General features: G+C 49.4%; 1 protein-coding gene across 2 annotated transcripts in view; it reads right to left on the reverse strand.

Annotated features, from left to right (window-relative positions):
• BAK1 (BCL2 antagonist/killer 1) overlaps positions 1 to 26,788 on the reverse strand; it is a 37,341-nt gene extending 10,553 nt beyond the window's left edge. Inside the window, exons 1-4 of one of the 2 annotated variants that reach the window (XM_048826771.2) lie at positions 26,633 to 26,788; positions 15,864 to 15,989; positions 1,825 to 1,957; positions 1,527 to 1,670 (exon numbers count right to left, since the gene is read on the reverse strand). In XM_048826771.2, coding sequence (XP_048682728.2) covers positions 1,527 to 1,670; positions 1,825 to 1,957; positions 15,864 to 15,951 — 365 coding nt within the window. In that variant the 5' untranslated portion in view covers positions 15,952 to 15,989; positions 26,633 to 26,788. Of the gene's footprint in view, positions 1 to 1,526; positions 1,671 to 1,824; positions 1,961 to 15,863; positions 15,990 to 26,632 lie in introns of both variants that reach the window. The other variant, XM_048826770.2, reaches the window with a different exon arrangement.
• Between the last annotated feature and the right edge of the window lie 1,047 nt (positions 26,789 to 27,835).

Genomic DNA, 27,835 nt, shown 5'->3' on the forward strand with positions numbered 1-27,835 from the left:
GCAGCTGAGGGGTGAAGCGCTTTCCTCTATCTCCTCTCTGATATGGGAGGGACATCTAAAGGGCAGGTGGGGCCACTGGACTGCACGGAATCCAGCACTCTAGGAAGCTGCCCCGATCCCCCTGCATCTCTGCAGCCATTTCAACACAGCATGCATTAGTCAACGCGCCAAGTGCATCGGGCTGCTCTTGAAATCGGAAGGTTTCCGGGCACTGCGGGTCCGTTGCTCGGTTTTAGACAGAGGGAGCAGGCTTCTCCCCTGCGTCCAAGCTCTTCTCAGCATAAGGGGCACCGGGAACCGATGAGAGGGTCTATGCCAGTCCTGGTGTGAGTTACAGCAGCCTGGGAGACTGAGGACTGTTGTAACAAAGTGGAGCTCTGCCCTTCCCCCTCCACAGGGGTGGAGCATGCCCAGCCCAGAAGCCAGCGCCACCAGCTTTTTGCCAGCTCAGAGTTCACACAGGGATGGTCAGTTACAGCCAGAATCCAGCCCCTTTTGCACAGCCCGAGGAGCTGGGAGGATCACATGGGAAGATCTAGCCTTGTGCGTTTTCTGCACTACCAGACCAGGCTCCCTCTCCACCCACTGACCTCTGAGAGGGACTCTCCTCCCGCTGAGAACGAGCAAGCTAGATGATCAGAGTCCCAACTCCTCAGACTCTCTGCTTTCACTTTTCACACACCCACACCCCAGAGGACGGACAGACAACACCTTCCTTAAGAGACTGCGGAGTAACGAGGCCTGCATGGTACCTAAGGTCAAAGGCTGGACTGAGCCGGTTCAAGGCTGATTGTCAGAGGCACTGAGCCCCTGCAGGGCCTGCTGCCTGAAGCTGTGTTTGCTTAGCACAGACTGGAAATCAGGCCCTGCGCTTTTAACCGTCAAGCCTTTCTGACTGTGAAGAAAAACCTTCCCAATGGGGGCTGACGCAGGGCTGCCCAGGAATGAAACAGTGACTATATTCCCTTCTCATGCTGGTTTTATACCAATGTAACTCCAGACATTGGTAAACTCCCTCCTGATGTCACAGAGAGGAGAGCCAGGCCCCACAGCTCTGCCCGCTCAACTGGCGTTTAGTTGTCATGATTAGGCTTGAGAGTGATGGGGTAGATTTTCACAACAGGAGGCCAGCAGGCCATCCATCCTTCTGCATGCTCACTAGCACGTGCAAGGACTGCCAGTGCATTTAAAATGGGACCGAAGACCCATTTACACGCTGCCAACATCTGACATGGATGACAGGCGCAAGAGCAGACAGGCGGAAAACGCGGGCTTATTTCAGACACTGCTTCATGAAACGCCAGCCTTCCCTTGTGAACTGGTTCACGACTGATACCAGCTTCTCTGGGGCTGTGGGCTGGGCTTGGGGGCAGAATTTGGGTGCCAGCTGTCCTGGCATTGCGGGCAGAGCTTGGGTAAAACAATGCCAATTTTCGCTCCTCTGATTTTTCACCCTGCGTGCCAGTCGGACCCTCTCTGCAACATCACCAGCGATCCTTGGGAGTGCGGGGAGCTGGCTGCCTTACCTGGAGGCTATCTTAGTGAAGTACTCGTAGGCATTGTCCTTCGTGGGCTGCAGGGTCTTCAGCATGTTCCGGAACTCTGCGTCATACCGCATGTTGATGTCATCTCCGATGATGGCCAGGCGCCTACCCACCTGGTTGCTGGTGCTGCCAAGAGGATGGAAAGCATTAGCAATGGGCCCAACTTCCAAGCAGGGCCAGGAGGATGCAGGGTCAGGCCACAAATAGGGTGCGTATCCCACCCTGAACATGGATTGTGTTGGGGGACGTGCGATTCAGCCTGTAATGGGAAGAGCTTTACCTGCCCGGCTCCTGCTGGATCTCTGCAATCTCAGGGTCCATCGGCACCTCCCCTCCACCCTCTTCCCTCTCCTGCTGGTAGCGGTAGAAGGCATAGCTCCGGAACACCTCCTCAGTCTCCTGGGCCACCTGATCTTCTGAGGGAGAGACAAGGATTGGCAGGGTCAGGCAGACAGCTCCCCAGGGTGCGCAGGAGTGAGGAAACCCCTCCTTATCTTAAAACACTGGGGAACCTGTGTGGCCTCCCCCATATCCTTTGAGACAGTGTGTCCCCACGGCACTAACCCCTGTTCTGCTGCATTCTCTGTCATTCTGATGGACCAAATGATCACTGTGCTCCTTAGGCAGCACGCCCTTCGCACCAGGGACTGGCTCTGCAGATTGGTCTGCACAGGCCTGCTGTGCTTTGGGGGCTCTACAAACCAGCAGAGGAGCCCTCTGAGGCTTGAAGCACTGCCAGATGCCACGTGAAACACCGGCCGGGCTTGCCCTCCATGCAGAGCTGCACCAGTTTGATTAAATTAAACCAGTGCCAAAGGCGGTCGGGCTGCCCTTACTCTGGCCTGACCCAGTGTTGTTTCAGTTTAGCTGAAGTCAATTAGAAAGGGGTTTAAAATGAACTGAAATTATAATACTCAGATATGCTTTTCATCTCTCTCTCTCTCATACAGAGGTCAGTATTATCATCCCTGTTTTACAGATGGGGAAACTGAGGCACAGAGTAGGGACATCACTTGCCCAGGTTCACCCAGCAGGCCACTGACACAGCTAGGAACAGAACCCAAGTCTCCTGAGTCCCTGTCCAGTGCACTCTCCACTGTCCCCATACTGTCTCCCGTAATAAAGCCACTCAAACTGAAATAAGCATTTCCACACAGGACTTTGTACCCATATAACTAAACCAGTGCCATTTTTTAAGTTAGACAAGGCCTTAGCAACAAGCCTCGCTACAGGATCGAATGAGGGCTGAACTTGGACCTTGGAGGGTACGTATCAGTGGCAAATAGGGTAAGAAAATTAGAGACATTCAAAACAAAACAAGTCGAGGGCTAACTGGGAGACCCTTAAAAACAGGAGGACTCCCATGTCAAAGATACAACCACAGACCATGGGGCTCCCACCCCAAGTTACATGCACAGAGCACGCTCCAGAAGGAGAGGAATTCAAACAGATACGATGCAGTCACATCTCGGACAGCCTGTTTTTTGGCTTCTTGACTTGAGACTTGGATTTTTCAGAAGTGCTGAGAACCCACAGCTCGCACTGATTTCAACTGCAGCTGCAGGTGCTCAGAACCTCTGAAAATCCCGGCCCCAAGGTGTCCGAAGTCAGGCACTGAGAAAAGCCCTAGAGGCTGCCAAAACAAATTCAGTGGTCAACTTCAAAAGTGTTAGCTTCATGCTTTATTGCTTTTTACACAAACATGCACCCACACAAACAAACCAAAGCAAACTTTCTTATGAGTGGTTTCAGAGTAGCAGCCGTGTTAGTCTGTATTCGCAAAAAGAAAAGGAGGACTTGTGGCACCTTAGAGACTAACCGATTTATTTGAGCATGAGCTTTCGTGAGCTACAGCTCACTTCATCGGATGCATAAAGTTTTCCACTAACCAATTTATTTGAGCATAAGCTTTCATGAGCTACAGCTCACTTCATCGGATGCATAAAGCTTTCCACTTTATGCAAAACTTTATGCATCTGATGAAGTGAGCTGTGACTCACGAAAGCTTATGCTCAAATAAATTGGTTAGTCTCTAAGGTGCCACAAGTACTCCTTTTCTTTTTTCTTATGAGTGGCTTTCGGAAAATGAGACGTACTGGAGAATTTTTATCCCTGGGGAGCGATGCCAATTCTCATGATTTTATCACAGGTTTCACAATAGTTGATGTCATTCTTAAAGACCCAGCTGCTGGAGTCAGGTGATGATGTAAAAAAAAAAAATAGTTTATGGCCTTTGTGTTTGTGGAGAAAAGCTTGAAAATGAAGATTCCTAACTGTTTCAGAGAACTAGTCAGAGAGTTTATGGCCAAATGGGAACGCTAGATCATGCAGTCTGATCTCCTTTGTAGCATGGGCCACCAACACACCCTGCACCTGCACACTGACCAAACAACCAGAATAAGACCAAAGTATTACAGCTCCCAGGAGACTAGACTATTATGAGCCACAGGCAGAGAACAGGAGGGACAGAAGTATATCAATGCCCAAGGCCTCGACAATGGCAGCGAAAGATTGAGAGACCCCCAGATAATCCTGGCAGATAACCTGTGCCCCATACTGCAGAGACAGGTGAAAAAAACAACAACCCAAGTTCACTGCCAAGCTGACCTGGGGAGAAATTCCTTCCTGACCCCACATATCAGTTAGACCTTGAGCACATGAGCAAGAACCAGCCAGCCAAGCACCCAAGACAGAGGATGCTCAGTGCCACCTCAGAACCGTGGTTCTTCCAGTCCAATGTCCCATCTCCAGCTGTGCCCATCTCTGGTGCCTCAAAGGAAGGGGGAACCCTCCCAGAATACACTGGAGCGTGGGGAGCAAAATTCCTTCCTGACCCCTGCTCAAGTCTGGCTGAAACCCTGAAGCATGAGGTTTTAGAAACATAAGACATAAACCAGAAGTGAGCCCGAGGGCTGCTGAGTGCTCCCCACACCATCACAAACAACCCCATCATAAAATCAGGCTCATAAATTTGTCCAGCTCTCAAAACAAATTAAATTGCTTAGCCCTTCCCCCTTCCCACTAACTCCTAGTGGGAGCCTGTCCCAGAACCTCACCCTTCCGATGGTTAGAAACCTTCTTCTAATTCCCAGCCCCAGTTTGCTCATGGCCCGTTTACGTCCATTTGTTCTTGTCCCAAAAACATCCTTCCGCTTAAATAACTGCATCCTCCCTGGTATTTATAGAGAGTAATCCTAGCACCATCAGCCTTACTGATTCATTAAACAAGCCAAGCTCTTCCAGGCTCCTCTCATAAGCTAGGCCCTCCATTCCCCTGATCATCCTAATAGCTCTTCTCTGCACTTGTTCTGGTTTGAATTCATCTTTCTTGCACCCAATCTGTACGCAGGATTCCAGACAAGGTCTTACCAGTGCCTCATACAAGGGCATTAATCCTTCTTTTCATACAGCTTACTGTCAGAAAGGACCATTAGATCACTTAGCCTGACCTCCTGCACATCACAGACCATTGCATTTCACCCAGATACTGCTGTAAAGAGCCCAATAATGAGTTAAATTAAAACATTTCAGTCCTCCGAAGTCTAAACCATCATGTGCCGCTGGCAGAGAACAGGAAAGACTGAGGTACATTGATACAAGAGCCCATTGCAATGGCAGGGAATAGGTTAGGTGAGATGTGCCAAGTTCAAACACTGGGAGGCAAATGAAAAGAATTCAATATTGATTAGTTTTGAAAATCTCATTCTGTTTTTTTGTGGTTTTTTTTGGGAGGGCAGAGGCCTGGCACAATCGGGTCCTGGTCCAGGACTGAGACTCCAATGCCAATAATAATTTTTGAACACTTGAGGTTGGCCATACCGCCCATATATATGCCTTGTTGTTCGCAAGTGTGAATGATTCAATGTGAATTGTTACCGGAATTCTATAAATGTCTGGCATGTGGGAGCCAACCCATCAACCCAGCCCGGCATTGCTCTGCAGCCACTGCAGGATTGTTCCCTATGGGGTATTTCCTAACAATACGTCTGCTCTAGTTAAAAATAGCCACGCAATGGGGCTGCCACCACTTTCCCTGCGAGGATTCTTGTGCAGTTGTATAGATCCGCCAGGTGATTGTGGACAACGAAGGCTTGCCTAAGCCATTTTCGTGCCGTCCCTTCTTATTTAATCACTTGCTGTCTGACCTCACTTACACCAGTTTGTCTGGCAGCTGCAAGTAAAACCATCTGGGTTTCTGTGTCCTTTGTGTGACCTGGTGACAATAACCGGAAGAAAGCCGTGCTCTCACACAGCATTGCTTCAGATGCTTTAACCACTAAATTCCACACACACACTCACACCATGTGGCTTCAGCAACATTTCTAGCATCAAACCAGGGGCAAAGAATGTTTCCTTCTCATGGCTGAAATGTCTCTCTGGAGCACTCGAGCCAGGCACAGGCCTTGTTCTGACCCCTCTGCACAGAGGTGACTTTTAGTGCGACTTCAGGCCAGTCGCTTGACTCCCAAAGCCCCAGAGAACTGCGCTGCTGCAAAACAGGAACCTCGCTGAAACCCAGGTGATGCATCTGAAGCCGAGCTGCCCTGCAGAACGGCTGCTGCTCACCCTGCCAGACATCCCCATCCCTGCTCTGCACCAGCAGGAGTCCAAACCCTCTGCTTTGATAACAAACAAAGACAGGAGAGATAAGTCACTAGCTCGGCAGGATGGGTCTGAGGCTCAGCCGGAGGTAGGGGGCAGGGGTTGTTTTGGATAAGCCTGTGATTGTTTCTGGACACAGCCTCTTCTTCTCCAGAGTCAGGGTTGTAAACAGCTCTCGGCTTGGAACGCCAGGTATTCTGGGCTCAACGCATAACATGCGGAGCAGGAATGTCACCTGGCTGACTGTGCAAGGAAAAAAACACAAAGCAGGCTCCCACACATGCTTAGAAAGTGAGCCAACTGGGTAAAGGTGGCTGGATCCACAGAACAAAGGCTGGGGTAGCGTTTCCCTGCTGTTGCTATCATGGGTTAAGCTCCATCAGCCGCAAGAGCACCAGTGCGGACAGGCAGCTAGTGTTCTCTTGACATTGATGGCTCCCATGCTGGAAGGAAAAATCTAGCGGACACGAGACCTGTGTTAGGGCTTGTCTCCACTTGAAAATTTGCCATAACAGCTATTCCAGAATCAGAATGTCCCCATGTAGGGAGCCCCCAGCTAAGCATCGCAGCTCTTAAAAACCGGTGGTAATAGACACCTTATAAAGCCCAGTATTGCATAGATCAGGGTCCCTATGGTTGACCCCAACCAGCTAATCTGTGTTAAATTACAAATTGCCTTGTCTACGCTATGGATAAACATTTTAAACAGCACAATTTTTTGCCTAGTGAAGACAAAGGTATTGGCTCAATTAAGACTATTCACCTGCTTAAATATAAAGTACGTGCATAAGCATTTGTAGAATCAGAGTCTAAATGTCGACACAAGGTGCAAAGCAGTGGAGTACGGGGCCCATATACATTTAAACTCAGGTCTGGACATGGGCCATTCATATGAGTTTCAGAGGTGCAGAGCACTTGCAGTCCCCATTGACTTCAGGCGGATTTGTGGGTCCTTAGCAAGTCTGAGAAATCAAGCCCAAGATCACGCCAATAACACAATTATGGCTGGGAACTAGATAACTGGGTAATTGACTAATGGACAGATGGATGCAGACAGTGAGTCAGAGACATGGTGAGGTTACATAAACTGTAGGTTGTGTAAATAAATGGATGAGGGGGGGCAATGACAAACACATACACACCCTGATACTTTCTGGCGTTGTTTTTGATTCAGCGAGAACAGATTTATTTGGATGTAAACAATTCCCAGACGGTGTGGACGTCGAAGGCAAGGGCGCAGTGCTGGCCAAAGGGGAACTAGAAAACGAAACTGACTGACTCACAGTTTCAATGAAACACAGAAAAGTAAACAAGCAGCATGAACAGCAAGGAGGAGATAGGCTAAAAAACAAAAAACCACTTTCTGTTTTAAAAGCCCCAGATGGTATTGCTAATAACATAGGGACAGAAGTATTCTGGGACAGGGCCCGTCTTTTTGTTCTGTGTTTGTACAGCCCCTAGCTGGTCCAGGATTGGGGTCCTAGGTGCTCCAACAGTATAAATAACCTTTTTGAAATACATATTTTTCAAATGCTACCCGACATCAGTGTAACACCGTCAGGTCTATCATTTGGAAATCTCCTCCACCCTTTAAAAAAAAAAAGATAGGCCAAGTCATGACCCGCTCCCAGTACATTCTGAGTCAGATTCTTGGCATGCAGTTGCTCTGCACAGAGTGCTGCTTAGAGGGGGATTGTGCAAAGGTGGCTTAAAACTCAGCTCCCCTTCGCACTATCCCCCTTCTAGTGCAGAGCCAGCCTGCTTTACTTCAGCTGGCTACCTGTGGATCAAACTGCAGCCAGGGATCAATGTGGCATGGGGGCATCCTGGCCACCTCCCTTTCCCTGTAGCCAAGACCCATTTTCCTTGCTATGCCAGCAGTGAGGAGCAGGAGCAGCATAAAAGCCCCTACGCTGGCTCTACGCCCCACACCTTGCACTGGGGTGATCCTCTGGGGCAGCTTCAAGGCTACAGTCTGCCTGCAGAGTGGTGCAAAACAGATGCTCTGCGAGGAAGAATCTACCCCATTGTCTTTTAGGCCATGTCGATGCTACAGACCTGACAGCGGCCCAGCTGTACCGCTGCTTTATGCCGGCAGGAGAAAGCTCTCCCGATGGCATAATTAAACCACCTCCAAGGAGCCGCGGTAGCAATGGTAGCAGGAGAGAGGCGGGGGGGAGGGATAGCTCAGTAGTTTGTGCATTGGCCTGCTAAACCCAGGGTTGTGAGTTCAATCCTTGAGGGGGCCATTTGGGATCTGGGGCAAAAATTGGGGATTGGTCCTGCTTTGAGCAAGGCGTTGGACTAGATGACCTCCTGAGGTCCCTTCCAACCCTGATAGTCTATGACATGTTGCTGTCCACACTGGCGCTTTTGTCAGTGACACTTATATCGGTCAGTGGGGTGCGTGGTTTTTTCACACCCCTGACCGACAAAAGTGCTAGTGTAGACAAAGCCTTAAATTGTAAGGTGCATTTGTTTATACAAAGGCTGAAAAGCACCCTGTTATCAGAGCGCGGCTACAGACCAAACTGTACCTGCTGCAGCTTACCTCACCCTGACAATGGATGCAACACAATCAGATACCAGCGGACGCTAAAAATCCCCTAGCCCGTGCAGCTGGTTTTTGTCACAGGGTCCCAAATCCATCAAGCAATTCCCATCACATCTGAAAAAAGACAGGGCCCTTTTCTGGTCTCACCCTGGCTTTACAACAAGGCAGTTCCAAAGCCCAATTTTTCAAGGAGCAGAGTGTTGTGTGTGCCAGATGCACACAGGGTGTGAGGCTCTTACAGCCCCTGTCTGTTTAGCTTAAGGTGTAAAGCCCTACATGTGTAGCTCTGGAAGTCCCCAGTTCAATCCCCACTGCGGAGCACCGGCAGCTCCCATTGCAGCAGGATGGTCAGCACCTCTGAAAATCCAGGCTCCCCCTGACTCCAGCAGAGTTACTCTTTGTCCAGAGTAGAGCACTGGACTAGGACTCAGGAGAGCTGGGTTGATTCTCAACTCCGCCAGTAGCCAACTGGGTGGCCCTGGGAAAGTCACCCCACTGCTCCGTGCCTCAGTTTCCCCATCTTTAAATTGGGGACAATGATGCTGACCTCCTTTGTGAAGTGCTTTATTATTAATAACCCTGGTTTAAGTGAAATTAGAAGTGGGCCAGCAGTTTCATTCGACATCATGCCAAATACAACTCAGGGGGTACCGAGTAAGAGTCTGGCAAGTATACAGTGGAAGGGGTTTCCCTTCCAAAGTACTGGATGGAACCGTCTCCTCTGGCCTAGCTATCTTAGTGAGCGAGGGCCAAATTGTCTTTGCCATAAGGGGAAGTTTCCCCTGTATGCTAGCTCTCCCTTGGTGGGGCGGCAGAAGTTGGGACAATATTTGCTGCATCTTGATATCTTAAAACCATCGCTGTGATTTTCAAACTCTGCTTTTTAGAAATCTGCGCAACACCACGGGGGGAGTTAGATAGCTCAGGGGGCTGGGAATGTAATGTGAAGGTGAAAGATTGACTCTAGCCCACATCAACAGTAATGTAAAGTGGCTGCCAGCTGATAGATGTGCAACGGTCTGTGTGAAATGAATTTGGTGGGTCTCAGTTCAGTTCCCAGTGGACAAGCGTCCCCATCATAAAACCCACCACCCACCAGGGGCACTAGCTGACTCCTGATCAGGGTCAATCTCAGCAGAGGCCAGGGATTGAATGAGCCCTGGGGACTGATCCATCTTCTCACTCTAGAGGAGAGTCCTCCAGGTCAGGTCAGGTCAGGCTTGAGTCATGCTGGCATGGCAATGCGGGACGATCGCCATCCTTCTCCAGAGCTGCCAGGCTGTCACAGAACTGCACAGCAAGGAGTAAGCAAAGCCCTGGGGCTGCAGCCCGAAGGCTCACCTTGCTCTGTTCAACCTTTGATTTCAGTTGTGGGTGGATATTTTTCAGTCCCCACACGGCCTCTGACTCAGGCAGGTCACTTCCCCTTGCGCTGAGGTAGGTGCTAAGTGTTTACTCATTTGCCTCTGCCAGTGAGTTCACCGCAGAACAAACCGACACAGGAAACAGCATGCCTTAATATCGCTGCAGAGCGCTTGGACGTAGAGTGGGGTGCACGGCCTGGGGGAGGGGGGAAATCGGTTGTATTACAGCATGGTAGTAGATGGGCCCCGTAAATCTTGCCTGGACATGCTGCTTCCCCAATTGACAGGACAGAAATAACCTGCTTGCTTGTGCATCAGAGAGCTGGGAGTTGGGGGAAGGGATAGCTAGCCCCACAGCGCAGACACCTTGGCCAGATCTCTCTCCTTTGCCCAGCAACAGACCTCCATCCACTCCACAGGGTGCTCCAAGAGAGCACCATGCGGTGACCTATTTTGCTGTCCTTCACAGGCTAAGAGAAAGAAGGGACCATCAGATGGCTCATAAATAAGGCTGCGAGACTGTCACAGAAGTCACGGATTCTGTGACTTTCCAGGACCTCCATGACTGCTGCAGCGGCCAGTGTGACTGACCCCAGGGCCGTCCCGGGGCCAGCCACCCCAGGGCCAGCTGCTGGGACAGCTGCAGTGGTCCTGGAGGCTGCCTGAGCAGTGGTCTCTGGGAGCCTCGGAGCAGCGGGCGGCCAGGGTAGTCAGCCCCCATCACCAGAGCAGGGGCCAGCTGTTGGTCGCCGGGAACCCCCGGAGCAGCTAAGATTTAGTCAGGGATATTTATGGTAAAAGTCATGGACAGGTCACGGCCCATGAATTTTTGTTTATAGCCTGTGGCCTGTCCATGACTTTTATTAAAAATACCCATGACTAAATCTTAGCCTTACGCATAAGCAGGATCATCTCCCTGAGGCTGGTTTCCACAGCATGGTCACGTGAAGGATGGGTATTTGGGCCATTTTCCAACCACTTTTAAATGGTCTTTCTAGACCCAGGTATGATGTGGGTGGGCTTCAACCACCACATCCAAAGCAGCGGGTCTCGGCTATTCCTGGAGGTGGGATGCCAGATTAGATAAGAATAGCCCCTTCCATCCAAGGATCCCAAAAGGTGTTACAGACATTAATGAGTTATGCCTCACCTCTCCCAAATATGGTTTGCATATTACCTTCATTTTACAGATAGAAAAACTGAGGCACAAAGAGGTCAAGTGACTTGCCCAAGGCCATACAGCAATTTGGTAGCAAAGCCGTGGCCAGAACCCCAAAGTCCCAACTCCCAGCCCTGTGCTATACCCACAACATCGCACTTCCAGATGGATCTATGGCTGATTGGATCTCTGATCAATCATTCTGACCTCTGAGGCAAAACGGTTAGATTATACTGACGGTTGGCTGGCATTTCTGCCTTTGCAAGGTGACTAGTTCATTCCCAAACCTTGTGTCCCACCCAGCAGCCACAACTAGTGCAAGCTGGTATGGGTCAGCCTGTCTCACAGTCACACAAATGACCAGACAGGAACAGACCCAGCCAGCCTGGCCTCTTCCTGCATTTTCCATTGCTTTCTATAGGAGCCAACAGCTTTCATTAAAAAAGTACCCACCTCCCATTCCCATCTCCTTCCATGGCGGGGCCAGTCCTGTGAATCAGGGAACAGTCTATAGTTTAGACTGGACTTTCTCTGCCCTGTGCTGCTTGCTCCAACCCGCTCCCTCCCCTTAGCTTCACACCACACCTGCCCCTCTTACCCTCTTTTCCCCTGCTCTGTCCTTTTCACCCCCTTCCCTTCCTTTTTCTTTCCATTTAGCTGATCCCCTCCTAAATTCCCCCCACCATGGAATTAACATGCCATTTACTGCCATCACATGGTTCACTCTGCTTGTGTGTTCTGCTCGTTCGCCCACCTGTCTGTTGTGTCTGCTTAGTCTGTAAACCGCTCAGAACAGGGACAGTCTGCTACTCTGTTTCTAGAGCACCTCGCACAATGGGGCCCCCCTGTTCTTGGCTGGCCCTTAGGCACTAGCATAATAAACATGATAAATAATAAAAAGAACGAGGAGTACTCGTGACACCTTAGAGACTAACAAATTTATTTGAGCATAAGCTTTCATGGGCTAAAACCCAAAGCTTATGCTCAAATAAATTTGTTAGTCTCTAAGGTGCCACAAGTCCTCCTCGTTCTTTTTGCTAATACAGACTAACACGGCTGCCACTCTGAATGATAAATAATAATGTTCATGACCTATTCACCCAGCCTCGCTCTAGCTAAGTTATAGCTGGATCTACAGCCATCTCTAGCCCCTATCGCTCTAACAAGGCGCTAATGTCAAAGGCTCCCTGGGTACATTTAAATGCAGATTTGACAAACACAGTCTGGTCAAGGGGAAAAGCCACCCCTTGCACAGAGCTGTGACTTGCTCGGGGCCCCACAGGGATTTGGCAGAGTCCTGGTTTCCTGTTTTAAGCCCTAGACACCAGAGCCTCCCCAGACCTTAACTACGGATACAGATTGCTGCACCAGTTGCATATTACAGGCTGCTGTGGTGCTCCTGTCCCCAAAATCTAAGGTGATACCTTAGCCATGGGACTACAGATGCCCTTTGAGCCAAGATCGGCACTTCCATCTTCCACACTGCTGCCTGACGGTGCATCAATTGAATTGATTCATTTAGGGTATATTCCTTATTTCATTTGACTTCCCGCTGATTATATCTATGGAGTAGAAATATAACTTGGTGGGAAAATCCTACAGAACATGCCTATTGGGTGTGTCAGCAATCTGATTTGCAGGGTTGGAAGAAACATAGAAAATCCTGTTCAGGTTTTGGTCCCAAGCCTGTAGAATTCAGAAGAATATTAACCCTGATTTGAACACCAGGTCATCATCTCTTTTTAACCTTTCTGCAGGTGGCCTTGTAAATGGGGAAGTCATTGAGTCATTGCAAGTCTGACAACAATACCACGTTAACAACTATTTATACAGATCATTTCACATTCAGTGCAAGGTCCTATTGCCAAGACTTAAAAAGTATATAAATTAAGGACCCGATCCTGCAATCATTATTATATGTATATTACTGAGCAATTATTAAAATAGACAGACATAAATTAGGAACTTTGGACAGGTTTCAGAGTAACAGCCGTGTTAGTCTGTATTCGCAAAAAGAAAAGGAGTACTTGTGGCACCTTAGAGACTAACCAATTTATTTGAGCATGAGCTTTCGTGAGCTACAGCTCACTTCATCGGATGCATACCGTGGAAACTGCAGCAGACTTTATATACACACAGAGAATATGAAACAATACCTCCTCCCACCCCACTGTCCTGCTGGTAATAGCTTATCTAAAGTGATCATCAGGTTGGGCCATTTCCAGCACAAATCCAGGTTTTCTCACCCTCCACCCCCCCACACAAATTCACTCTCCATTCAGGTTTCAGAGGAACAGCCGTGTTAGTCTGTATTCGCAAAAAGAAAAGGAGTACTTGTGGCACCTTAGAGACTAACCAATTTATTCATTCACTCCATTCACTCACTCACTGAATGTCCTTGGGGAAAGTCACCTTAAACTTTTGTGTCTCTGTTTCCCAGCTGTAAAATATGGATAATGATACTTACCTTCCTTGGTAAAGTGCTTTGAGAACTCCATATAGGAGTTTTCCATATAGGAGCTCAATAATACTACACAAACAAAGTTTTCCTCAATCATTTCCTTAGGGGAATTGAAAGAAAAGGGAGGAGAGAAAAAAAGACATGAGAGTAAGAAGAGTACACATATAATCCTCGCAAGCCCACAAAAGAACCTAGTTCTAGCTCATCTATCTAAGCCACTATTACCATAATGTCTGGGCACCTCGCAGTCTTTACTGTATTTATCCTAGCAACAGCCCTCTGAGATAGGCAAGTGCTATTGTGTTAGGTATTACCCTATTATGACACAGAGGGACTAAGATACTTTTCCAAAGTCTATGGCAGGGCAGGCAATGAAACTGAGGACTCCGGACTCCTAGGCTAATGCCCTAACCAATGGACCATCCTTCTTCCCTGGTACAATATCTTGCTCCCATTTACGCAGGATCCTTTCCATATTTCCTAGCTTGTTCCTCTTCTTCACCTGGTAGTTGTAGCAAGTTCAGTTCCTGTGCCTTTTTTAAGCAACCAGTGATGCTTTAACAACATAGGGGACATGCCAGGAGCAACCCAGGATAGGCAAGGATGCTGAAGCCCTGATCATGCCCTAAGAGACATTTGGTAGTGCAGAGTGATCCTCTTGGGGGGAGAATTTTTTTTTCCTGAGCAGCAGATAAATCCCTTAGCTCCCTATCAACAGCAAAAGAAAATGGACAAAGAACCATGAGGAAAATCAGAACCCAAAAAATTAAACCAAACCAGTCACTAAAACTTTCATCCACCCAGTGACCCCACAGCATGCCTCTGAGGGAGACACATAGCTCCATTTGCATTGACGTCAATGCAGTTTTTGCCTGAGACGGGAACTTAGGTTAATTTCAAACACTAAGTTATATCTGGACGTAAATATAGACAGAGCTTCCTCTTGACTTCACTGGGAGCAGAGCGAGGCCAACACTGAATCCCACTCAGATTGCGTGTGTGTGTGTATAACACATGTGGTTATAGTTTACAGCCTGATTCTACAATTTTTATTCAAGCAAAATCCCTCTGGCTACAATGCGTGCTCTGCATAAGGACTGCCTTGATTTTATTTTATTTTATTTTAATACCTTACAAACTTCGGTAAGGCAGGGACTTCCTTATTATGCGTTTGTCCAGCACACAGAACAATGGGATTCTGAACCTAGCTGGGCCTCCAGATGCTACCACAATGCAAATAATAATATAATCATGACAGTAAAACAGCTCTGAGCTGGATGTGAACTGCATACACAGTTAGGTGTAGTTACTGAAGTGGTGTTATTGACAGAGCTGCAGTGACTCACGCTTATTTACAAGTCTACCTGTAAAACAGGTTAAAGAGTCACCCATGCTTAAAAGGTTGCAGTGCCGAGGAATTCTATTCATTTGGGACAGACATGAGGAGCAGATCCTTTCGATTTGTTTTGGTCTCAGTTCTCAGAACATTTTCAATGTTTTGCCCCATAAATCTGCTACTGTGGATGTGACAAGCCACCTTTTGGAAAGTCATCAGGGTTCAATTTTACCCAACAGCTGACGTTCTCAGACTCAACTCAACTGCACAGCCATTAAGCATTGCCTGGCCTGGCACGGGTCTCTTTCACATGGAGTACATTTGGCTATAGGAATGGGAGGAGATAATGGCAATGAAACTAAGCAAGAGCTGTGTCAGCTTCCCACCCATCACTCTGCCAATGCACCTCAATCCTCTGCATCCCACTGCTCTTGCAGTCCTGCCCCCGCCCCCAACGCATTTCAATCCTGACCTGCAGCTCCCTTTGCTATTCCAGTCCTGGACTCCCCCCCCCCCCCCCCCACACACACACACACGCACAGTGCTCTGCCAGTGATCTCACTTCTGTCCTGCAGCCCCCTGGTATTCCAGTCTTGGGCACGTGACAGAGACACACACAAACACGCTCCACCAGTGCACCTCAGTCCTGGTCTGAGCAAAGACTTGGCCGGTGTTGCCACAGATTTGAAACCAAGTCCCCAGAGATTAAACCTTGACCGGCCCATGTACCTCTCCCTCTCCACTTTTTAAAGGAACCTGACAGGATTCAAGAATTATAATCAAAACAGAAAGGAATTTAAAAGAGACACATTAAACCCGAGTTTGTAATAGAGACCTTGTTACCTGAATTGAGTCTCAGCGACTGCCTACGCCCCTCGCTGCCCCTGCGCCGACGAGGGTCCGGTGGGTCGCTGCTGTTCCCAGAGGCCATGGTGGAGGGGAGCTTGGGGAGAGGGGATCAGGTTTACCCTGCAGAGGGAGAAACAACGGTAGGCAGGGTGAACCGGATTGCTCAGTGAAGGGCTCTGGGGAGCTGCAAGCTGTGACCAGTCTGGTGATGCTAGAGGAGACAACTGAAGACTCAAGGTCTGTTCTTTGGCCTTGGATCCTTACACACCTCGAGGGACAGTCTTAGGCCCCAAGATAATTCTTCTATAGTTCACCTAGAGTTTCTCCTCTGAGCACTTGGCCTCCCGCCTTCCTATCTCTGCACATCTGACAGCCTCCTGGCTCCTCCCCACCCTATCCACTCTCAAAAATCCCCACCCACACCAAGGTTCCTCGATCTCTCTGGCTGGATAGCATTAGTTCCCTCAAATACATCCTCAGGCTCCTCCTTCATCTACAGGATCACGCCCACGCCCACAAGTCTGGCAGCTCTCTCTCCCTGGCCTTGTCGCATGAGGGAAATTTATCATGCTCAAGACAATGAGGTTCCCCTAGCACTCTTGTGAAGCACCTCACGACCACACAAAAAGGTGCTCCTCCACGGGCTGCATGCTCATCTGACACCATCTGGACTGAACTTGCCTTCAGCGAGGCTAGTTACCATTCCAGTCTGTACCATTTAGTCCCAGTGTGGATGGACGTCACTGGCGTCATCCCACAACTGGTTCCAACAGTCCTACTTCTAGCGCACTGGTGACCTTTCAAAATCTGCTGCAATCCATTGCTTTCGGGGAGCTGTGTCACAGAAACTGGGGGACAGTTTCCCAGAAGGCACTGCAACCGCAACGATTGAGAGCGATGCGGGAGCGCAGATGCAGGGCAAGCTCTTAAAATGGTTCCGCCCAACCAGCTCGGATGCACTGAACTGGTTCAGTGCCCTAGTGTAGACATGGCCATTGTATCCCCAGGAGAGGTTGGAGCTGTTTTCACCTCTCAGGTGCACTATGTACCCAAACAGTGTGCCTATCCTCGGTCTTATTAGTTTCCCATTTCTCTTTATTCTGGAGCTACTATTTCCTCCTGTTCATCATCTCACAGATCCCCTTAAAAAAATAACTACAATTAAAAATTCATTAGAACCCAAATCCCTGAACGCCCAGTCATCCCAAACCCAGGCCTAAATTTTACAGCGAGTGCAAATCTCTACTCACAATGCTTAGCATGTATACAGCTCATTATCGACACTTTATGAACCTGCCTGCCAGGTGGGTATTCACTCAGCTTTTGCAGTGGGCGAAACTGAGTCACGCAGAGGGCTTGCCTGCAGTTGCATGGTAAGTCGATTTCAGGGCTGGGAAGAAAACACTGCTAGTTCCTAGTCGCCTGCTCGGTCCACTAGTGCAGGGGTTTCCAAACTGTGGTCCATGTACCACTGGTGGCACGTGAGCTTGTTGGAAGTGGTACATGGTATCAGGGTGGTCTATCCCTGGAAGTACTGGGACTGCGGCCAGCCAACCCCTGTTCCATGACATGGCCCTTTTTAGGAGCAGCAGACTAATTGAGGAAGCGGGGAGGGGGAGGTGTTGATCAGGTGTCTACCTCCTCAACAGGATAAAACCCAGCTGTTAGGTGACCCCCAGGAGGAGAGAGGCACACGGCTTGAAGAGGAGAATTACAGGGGAGCATCAAGTCAGGAGACAGGCTCCCTGGGATGGGTGCTCTAAGGTGCCACAAGTACTCCTTTTCTTTTTGCGAATACAGACTAACACGGCTGTTACTCTAGAACTAGAACAGAGACTAGTGGGCTGGGGGAGCCTGCCCGAGTCACAGCCCACCCCAAGGAGGCAGGTTGTGGAATTCCCTAACCAAGAGGAAAGAGTTGTGAGTCCACAACAGAAGGCCTGTCAGAAAGATTCTTCTAAGAGGCCAGGGTCTTTAGTGGGACCGGCAAAGCTCCCTGGGCAGGGAGCTGGGAGCCTTCCCAAGATTCCCCCACCTCCCTAGCTCCCCTTTGAGGCTTTGTCTACATTGGCACTTTGTCGGCAAAACTTTTGTTGTTCGGGGTGTTAAAACACACACACACACACACCCGAGCGACAAAAGTTTTAGTGACGAAAAGTGTCCTTCTTCGTCGGCAAGAGCGCTCTCCTGCCGACAACGCCGCTGCTGCTCAGGTTGGGGGGGGAGTCTTTTGTCAGCAGGAGAGCTCTCTCCGGCTGACCAACAGCAGCTACACTGCAAGTGCCGCTAAAAGCCTCATAGTGTAGCCATAGCCTAAGCCTTCCCTGCCCATTTATTTACTTACACACACACACACTCTCCCCCACCCCCCTCACCTGACCCTAACCTCATTAGACCTGGGCAGAAAGTGGGTTTTTTTCCATCTTTCCAGGATTTCAGAACTTTCCCCCAGACAAACTGAACTTGTTTTCAAAATAATAAATACAGTAAATAAATAAAAGTGACTCACCTGCCCTAAAACAGCCAAGAGCACAGTGGTTAGGGCACGATGGGTCACGGGCAATCCTAGTTCAAGTTTATGATTCCCCCCCTCCATCCTCCTCCCACCCCCGCTCCTACCCCGCCCCCTAATTTTATCAGAAATTCCATCCTGGACCTAGAAACCTGTTCGTTGCTGTGACAAGTCTTGGGTCTGACACATTTTCCTTGGAAAACGTCACAGCATTTCAGTGAAAAACTCCCAACCTGCTCTAAACCTCATGTCCTCTAACCCTCCCAAACGGACTCCCCTAGCCAAACTCCCTTCTCTTCTAATTCCCCCAGGCAGATCTCCACCAGCCACATACAAAACTCATTTGTCTCTAAATATCTTAATTAACGCTATTAAGACCTAAACCAAGAGGGCACCAAAAGGATTAAATGTGCACGGGGTACTTCAAACATCAGTTCTTCACGAAGGTGTCATTTGAACAATAAAGTTTGTGAACTACAGCACTAGTACACACTTCTGGACCAGATTCTCAGTGGCTGTAAATCAGGGTTGCAGTGTCTTCAATGGAGCTACTCTACTGTATTTTCCACTCCATGCATCTGATGAAGTGGGTTATAGCCCATGAAAGCTTATGTCCAAATAAATTTGTTAGCCTCTAAGGTGCCACAAGGACTCCTCATTGTTGAGGTGTACAGTAGCTGAAGATAAACATTTGGGAAGGCAGTGTGGCCTAGTGTAAGTTGTACCTCAATTAATAATATATGGGTTATTTCCATCTGGTATTGGTTAGCCATGTTAAATTAGTTTTGGGTGGAGCCCTTAAAGGGGTTGGATAAGTAGCTAGTCCAGGGCTATCCCTGTTTTCCAAGCCTTAGAGCATATTGTCTCCAGAGGCAGAAGTTCAACAACAGAGGTGTGAAATACAGTCCATCATTCACCACAACGAAGTGACAATGGTGCTGGGAGGGGAAGAGACCTAAAAGAATGCACAGCTTACTTATCAACAGGGCTTAGGAAATTGCTGAATGCTCATTTGCATCTCAATGCTCAGAAGACAATGCCAGCTGACAGGTACTCCTTGCTAGGTGTCTTGGGAACAAACCGGAGGTTTGGACTGTGCCTGGAGGGTGACTTGTTTCAGAGTAGCAGCCCTGTTAGTCTGTATTCGCAAAAAGAAAAGGAGGACTTGTGGCACCTTAGAGACTAACAAATGTATTTGAGCATAAGCTTTCGTGAGAGTCTTTCCTGTATGCTATACCCTCTTTTCTCCTCCCTCCTCCGACTTCAAATGTGCCCTGCGAGGGTGGTTCGATTGTGACCCACGGGTTCCTCTTGCAGCACTTCTCCAAGAGGGCTAGGGAGAAGGGAAAGGCTGTGTAGGGGTTGGAAGGATTAAAGCTGGGGTTCAGAGTACAGCATGGGAGGAGGGCTGGCCTCATCACCCCCTCACGAGGGCTAGACTCCCTAATCCTCTGCCATCTGGCTGCAATCCTGAGAGACTAACCTCCCCCTGCTGGTTTCTGCTCTGGAGCTTGGGTGGAGATGAAGCAGGTTGCCTTCGAATTTAGAGTCCCCATCTTCTGAGTGAGGAAAACCCTCAGTGACCTCCCTCACGCCCCAGCCAGTTCTACAAAGGTTTATACGGTGCTTTTATTGTGCTTTTTCATGTGAAGGGCTCAAAGTGTTTCACAAGGGCACGTGAGAATCATTATCCCCCTTTTATAGATGTTGAAGCTTAGGCACAGAGACGGAAGTGATTTGCCCAAGGTTACAGGGTCTGGCAGAATGAGGAATAGAAGCCAGCAGTCCTGACTCCCTGGCTCTAGTCTAGACTAGCAGTTCCCAACCAGGGGTACTTGTACCCCTGGAGGTACTCAGAGGTCTTCCGGGGGCACATCAACTCATCGAGCTATTTGCCTAGTTTTACAACAGGCTACATAAAAAGCCCGAAGAAAGTCAGTACAAAGGAAAATTTCATACAGGCAACGAGTTGTTTATCCTGCTCTATACACTGAAATATAAATACAATATTTATATTCCAAATGGTTTATTTTATAATGATATGGTAAACATGAGAAAGTCAGCAATGTTTCAGTACTAATGTGCTGTGACACTTTTGTGTGTTTATGTCTGATTTTGTAAGCAAGTCGTTTTTAAGTGAGGTGAAACTTGTGGGTACGCAAGACAAATCAGACTCCTGAAAGGGGTACAATCGCCTGGAAAGGTTGAGAGCCACTAGTCTAGACCTCGCTCCTTCCCCTCCTGGAAAAGGGCAGGAAGGAGAACTTCCTGCGTGGCTCTCAGTTAACATTGCTCCCTGAATGGGTAACTTGTTTCACCTCTCCAGACTGAGTTAGCTTAGGGCAGGTCTACACTTAAAACGCTGCACTGATGCAGCTGCGCCGCTGTAGAGCTTGAATGAAGCTGCGCTATGCCGACGGGAGAGAGCTCTGCCGTTGGTGTAGTTAATCCACCTCTGTGAGAGGCGCTAGCTGTGTAGGCAGGAGACGATCTGCCACCGACATCGCACTGTCTTCGCTGCCGCGTAGGTGGGGATAACGGCGTCGCTCAGGGGCTGTGGATTTTTCACACCCCTGAGTGATGTAGTGATACCGAAGTAATTCTGTAGTGTAGACCTGCCCTTAGTGCTAATGGGGGACACATCCTGACGGACTTCGTGAGTGGAAACCCCAGGCCAAGGTGCAGCTTGTGCCTGCCCCTTGGCAGACTGCTGCTGAGCAAGAACTGAGTGTCACGGCAATTCTACCCTGCTGGTATCGAGGGACACCCTCTTCTAGTCCTCCCATTGATTCATGCATCATTAGTTGCTGCTTGGATGCTACTCCGAGACATGCACCCTCTGAAGGGTCTTAGTTTAAAGCAGTGACGCTCAGACATCAGTGGTTCAAGAGCCACATTAGCAATCAACATTACCCAAAAGAGCCACCGTCGTGTGAATTCATTCGTTACTCTAGTACTATAGATCCATATTTAAACAGAGGGACAGGGGAAATAGTTTATATAGTCTCACAGCAAAATGACCGACCAAGTATTATTATTTCATCAACTGCAATTGGTTAATAACATAGTAAAAGCCTCCTGATTGGTCAATCATTAACTCTCTTGGTGTTTTAATATCACGTGTATCTTTTAATACCACAGGAGATGCATTAAAGAGCCACGTGCGGCTCACGAGCCTCAGTCTGAGTCTCACTGGTTTAAAGGTTCAGTAGATCACAGGATATATGAAACACCCAATGTACAAGAGAGGCAGGGTACATTGGACAAAGCATAGAACTAGGAGACTTGTGTTCTATCCCACACTCAGCCACAGATTCACCTTGGGCAAGTCATGTCCCCAAACTGTGCCGGAGTTTCCCCATCTGTAAAAAGCGATAATGAAACTGACCTCCTTTGTGCATTGTTTTGAGATCTGTACCATCAGTTTAGATCCAGTTGCAAAATGGGAAAAACTTCCTACCTGTCAGGGTGGTTAAGCACCAGAATAAATTGCCTAGGGAGGTTGTGGAATCCCTGTCATTGGAGGTTTTTAAGAGCAGGTTGTCAGTGATGGTCCAGATACTTAATCCTTCCTTGAGTACAGAGGACTGGACTAGAAGACCTTTCGAGGTCCCTTCCAGTCCAATGATTCTATGGGGAGACTTAGACTGTAAGGGCTTGTCTACCTGGGAAATTGAGCAGTAAAACTATGCCAGTATAATTACACCACTATAGTTATACTGGTAACTCCCCGGGTGGACTCTCTAATTCCAGAGTAATTAAGTGTCTTTTTCCAGAATAGCTTTAGCTGCTTCCAAAGCAACGTAAGTTAAATCAGAAAAAGCCACTCTCACTCCAGAATCAGACTGTCCCCATGGGGAGTTTTGCCAGTATAACTATAGGGGTGTAAATTCACACTGTATCTTACACTGGTATAACTTCCCATGTAGATCTGCTCTAAATTCCCTGCTCCACGTAGCAGAGACCAGCTCTCCCTCTCTGAACAAAGCACACCATTAATGCTCAATACATAATAATACTATAGCTTGATCGGAGTGTGGAATTTTACCTGGAGTTTATAAAGCACTTTGGCACCTGTGTGATGACCAGGGCTTCTTAAAACCAAGTTTAATATTCTACAGGAACAAAAATTGAGGGGAAATTCCTCAACCATCTTTTCGTTCTGTGTTCGTACCGCACTTCGCAGAATGGGGTTCTAGTCCACAACTCAGCCTCCTAGGGATGCGGTGGTAATAAAAATAACAGGACTTGGAAAGAACAAAGGACCAGATCATCAGCTGGTACAAATCTATGTAGGCCAATTGAAGTCAATGAATCGAACCTAATGGACACCCAACTGCTGCACTCACTCCAGATTGGTTTAACTTTAAATACAGAATCGTAGAAAAGCAGAGCTGGAAGGGACCCCTTTGTTTATTTGTAAGTCACTCTGGTTCAGGTGCAAGGGTAGGGGCTTGCTGGTTGGTGGATCTGGCCATATTCGAAGGGTGACCCACCACTGGTAACACCTGCAGTTTGCTTGGTGCAAGCCTTAACCACAGATTCTAGCCCGGTCCTGAACACTCGTCATCCTTGTCCACCCTTGCAGCTCAGTTGTGTTTAGTACCCATCCAGCTGTAGTCATTGCCAACACCCACCATTGGCAAGGGGGAATTCTTCTAGTGTAGAGCAGGTTTCTGCATCTGAAAGATTCCTAGTCTCAGCTTGTCCTCGCTGATGCTATTTCTGGGTTCATGACGCAGTTGTTTGCTCTTATTTTTCATGTTTACCCTTTGCAAAACCTACAAGGAAGTAAGCCCCTTTTGTCAAGCTGGTTCCTCTTCTGCTTATCCTTTCTAAGAAGGGAAAATTTCAGTTTCTTTTTTTTTTTTTTCTGGGGCCTTTTCCCATCACATGGCATTTCTTACACAAATCCCTTCTCTTCCACTCTAAAGTCAAGTCATGCAGGGGTGTGTAAGTCACATTTCTCGAACTCATCGGGAACTACCACCTGCCTCTCACCCATTTGAAACACCAATCCACAGCCAACTGCTGCTAATACGCATCTTCCCCAATGGCAGCAAAGAGGAACGGATTAAGATCTGAACGAGATCTTCGGCTGACCAGGGTGCCAAGCACCAGAAGAGCCTCCTCTCCTTCCACGTTTGACCACTTCCAAGCTAATCTGGAGTCGGACCAATCTAATGGGGACCAATCCCTATGGCCCTGAGAAAGAGTAGAGGAGGACCTGCCACCCACGTTTTCAAGAGGTCGCTAGGCTCCCAGGAACAAGGGCTTTAGTCACCTTGTGGCCCAAAGAGGCCAGGAACGGGGTGGGAGGGCTGAGAGTATGATTCCCCCAGCATCCATGGGCACCAGGTTTGTATAATTTTTAGTGGTGCCCAGAACGGGTCCAAGCAGAGCTGTCCCATCCATAGGACTGATTTGGGCAACCCCCCTTGGGCCCCGCACTTTGGGGAGCCCCATGCTTCAGGGGGATGCGGGGTCCAGGGCGGCCTGGGGGGTTAGCTGGGGGCCTGCCACCAGCAGCAGCAAGTGACCCGGCCCCAGCCCACTCCGCCACGCTGGCTCCCGATGTTGCTTGGGGGAGGGGAGCAGAAGCCAGAAAGAGGCGAGGCAGGGGTGGGGGGGAAGGGGCGGAATGGGGGTGGAGGTGGGTGGGCTGGGGCCGGGTCACTTGCTGCTGCTGGCCCCAGGCCCCCTGTTAACCTCCCAGGCTGCCCCTGAAGCTTGGGGCCCCCCAAAGCGCAGGGTCCGGGGCAGTTGCCCCAGTCCGTCCTATGGAAGGGATGGCTCTGATTAAATATAAGTCCAAACAATGGTGGAGACGGGCCCACATTCCTGAATACTGGTGAAGCCCGGGCACCACGGGCCCATATAACTCGCCACCTATGCCAGCATCCCCAGGATTCTGATTTGCTAGGAGCTGTGTTTAGCCTTCACCTACTACCGAGGTATTAATCACCTCCCAGCTTACCCAGCCCTCACTTTCACGAAGGGTTAAAGCCACAGTGACACGTGGGCGCAGCAGCACCTCAGAGATGGCAAAGCAGCTTATCTTTATTGCCGACTAAAACAGACCTTTGCCTTGAGTGCATTTCCCCTCCCGCTCCTCCACTTTGCTTAAAGGTTTCGGGTGAGTTTCCTGTTCTTCCTGGAGCACATGTCCCTCACTTGCCTCCCCATCCGCCAAACCCACTCAGCACCTTTCCCTGAGACCAAATCCTGTCAGAGGCTTCCCCACCCACCTCAATAAAAGGTGATGTGGAAATTCAGCCACTGGCCCTGTGTCGAGGAGAAAGGCCAGCAGGGAGGTGGGAAAACATTGCATATCATGGGGCAAAGGGGGATCCGCAGAAGCACAGAAGGGGAAGGAGAGGCAGAGAGACTCTGAGTAGCAGCTGTAGCTCTGAGCAGAAGCTGGCTCACCCTCTTCTGTGGGAGCAATAAAACTGCCATTCGTGTGTTGTACAGTCTGATGCTGTTTCAGGAAGTGCATACATATCTCCCGAAGGAAACATGTTCTAGGCAAGGCCTTAGCCCACACAAAGGAACTTGGGGCAAATTCCACCACTGGATGCACAGCGGACAGGATGGTAACTAAACACTTGCCTGCAGTGTGTGTATGTATGTACAGCGCCTAACAGCTTGGGCCTCGGGGCAATGCTGCATTACAAATGAATACTCCTACTGCTAATATTATTCCAGGAAGCACAACTCACAGCCACAGGGCTGGCAAACTAGGGTCACCAGGCTCCATAGCTCCTGACCCCAGAGAAGTAGCCACCCCAACAACTTCCCCATTCCCCTTTACGACTTGCTCTGACAGAAAGCCACACATCTGCCCCCTCTGCTCTCTTCCTGTCTGCACGCACAGGCCAAACAGAGAGTGCTGCTGGCCCGTGCAGCTGGGGGCCCCCCCGCACTGCCACCTGGGAAGGTGCTGAAATGATTCATTAATTTCAAAACCATACACGTGACTGGTTATGTCTGGTAAGTCAGCCTGGGAAGACAGTGCCCGCGGCTGCAGAGACACGGTGAGCCAGGGGACTGCAGATTTCTGCAGCATTAATCCAGAAACGCATCCCAATCCAAATTCAAAAATCGTTTGGGTGTATTTAAGCCTTTAATCCACCTTCATTTACTTGTTTTATAAGAAAACACTGCAGGGCTGTCCTGATTAACTGCTGTAGGTTGTCGTGTTTTGGCATGACTATAAAACACTGGAGAATATATTTTAACAAAGGGGTTCCACGCCCCCTCTTCTGGCAGTCAACTTACAGTGAAATCTTTGGCCCTGATCCTGCAAATACTTATTTACACATTTAACATTAAGCACTTGAATGGTATTAACTCATCTGCTCATATGCCTAATTCAAGCATATTTTGTTAACCTCTGAGGATAGCACAAGAAGCAATGGGGCTAAATTGCAGCAAAGGAGGTTTAGATTGGATATCAGGAAAAACTTCCAAACTGTCAGGGTGGTTAAGCACTGGAATAAATTTCCCTGGGAGGTTGTGGAATCCCCGCCATTGGAGATTTTAAACAACAAGTTAGACAAACACCTGTCAGGAATGGTCTAGTTATTACGCAGTCCAGCCATGAATGCAAGGGACTGGACTAGATGATTTTTCAAGGGCCCTTCCAGTCCTACACGTCTATGATTAGGGCCCTTAATTGTCCTGACCAGTGACAGAGGACTGTACATTCCCAAGCCCTTTCTAGTTAACCCTCACAACCCCAGGGGAGGTCGTCAAGTGGCATTAGCCCCATTTTATAGGTGGGGAAATGGAGGCCCGGAGACGGGCGGCGACTCGCCCACGGTGCAACTGGACCAGCTTGGCGTGCCTATTTTCCAGACCCCTGGGCTAATCACTTCTCCCCACCGCCCGCCCATGAGACCCCCCCCCCCAAACCAAACCAGCAGGACCTGCCAGTGATGCCCCCAGAGCTGTCACTGGCCTCGGGGCTGCGCCTGAGTGCCCCCCCCCCCCCCGTGGCCCTGCACCGTCGCCACGCAAGCTCCTAGGCACCAGTGGCTGGATTCCTGCTGCTTTAGTCCTGTGCCCCCCCCGGGGAAACAGGCGCCGCGAGCCTTGCCCCATCCCGGGAGCTGCGGTGTCCCAACCCCAGCGGCCGCCAGCTCGCTGGACCCCTCCCTTCCCCTTTGTCCCGCTCGCGGCTGGGATGCTGCACCCCGGGGCGCTGGGCTGGGAGAGGGGAGGAAGCGCCCGCGCGGCTCGTCCTCACCCAATTCCTCCTCCCGTCTCTGCACCGGAGCTTTGCAGCGCTCAGAGCGGGGCCGATGCGGCTGGAGCTGCCGCTGCGCGCTAGTTCATCCTCCCCGGCTTCCCTGCCTGCTTCTGCGCCGGCTTCCTCGCCCTAGGAAAGCGGTGGCGGGGGAGGGGGGGGGGAAACCGATTGCATGCGAAAGGAAGGAGTGGAGAAAACGAATCGACCATAGATGCAAATCGGGAGACCGCTTCAGCTCCCTCTAGAGGCTCCTTCTCGCCCAAAGCTGCTCACTGGGTCCTTCCAGAGCTCCTTCCACCGTGGCTGGGTGCTGGGGCCATGCGGATTTCAGACACGGGAAGGGGGCTGAATCAGCCACTACGCTCACAGGAACCTTTCTGGGAAATTTTTCAGAGGAACAGCCGTTTTAGTCTGTATTCGCAAAAAGAAAAGGAGTACTTGTGGCACCTTAGAGACTAACCAATTTATTTGAGCATGAGCTTTCGTGAGCCACAGCTCATGAAGTGAGCTGTGGCTCACGAAAGCTCATGCTCAAATAAATTGGTTAGTCTCTAAGGTGCCACAAGTACTCCTTTTCTTTCTGGGAAATAGCTTTCTTCAGAGAAAAGCAAACACAACAGTATCATAGAATATTAGCGTTGGAAGGGACCTCCGGAGATCATCTAGTCCAACCCCCCTGCTCAAAGCAGGCCCAATCCCCGATTTTTTTTGCCCCAGATCCCTAAATGGCCCCCTCAAGGATTGAACTGGCAACTCTGGGTTTAGCAGGCCAATGCTCAAACCACGGAGCTATCCCTCCCATGCATCAAAAGAGGAGAAGCAATTCTTCCGCTCTACTCCGCACTGATAAGGCCTCCGTTGGAGTATCCAGGTCTGGGCACCACATTTCTGGAAGGATGTGGACAAAGGGAGAAAGTTCAGAGGAGAGCGACAAAAACGATTAAAGGTCTAGAAAACGTGACCTACGAGGAAAGAGCGAAAAAATGGGGGTTGTTTGGTTTGGAGAGGAGAAGTCTGAGGGGAGGGACATGATAACCGTTTTCAAGTATGTAAAAGGTTGTTCCAAGGAGGAGGGTGAAAAATTGTTCTCATTTATCTCTGAGGATAGGACAGCAAGCAATGGCCTTAAATTGCAGCAAGGGAGGTTTAGGTTGGACATTAGGAAAAAGTACTTCCTGTCAGGGTGGTTTAGCACTGGAA

Source organism: Caretta caretta, chromosome 21, assembly GCF_965140235.1.
Source record: "Caretta caretta isolate rCarCar2 chromosome 21, rCarCar1.hap1, whole genome shotgun sequence".
Classification (NCBI taxonomy): domain Eukaryota; kingdom Metazoa; phylum Chordata; order Testudines; family Cheloniidae; genus Caretta; species Caretta caretta.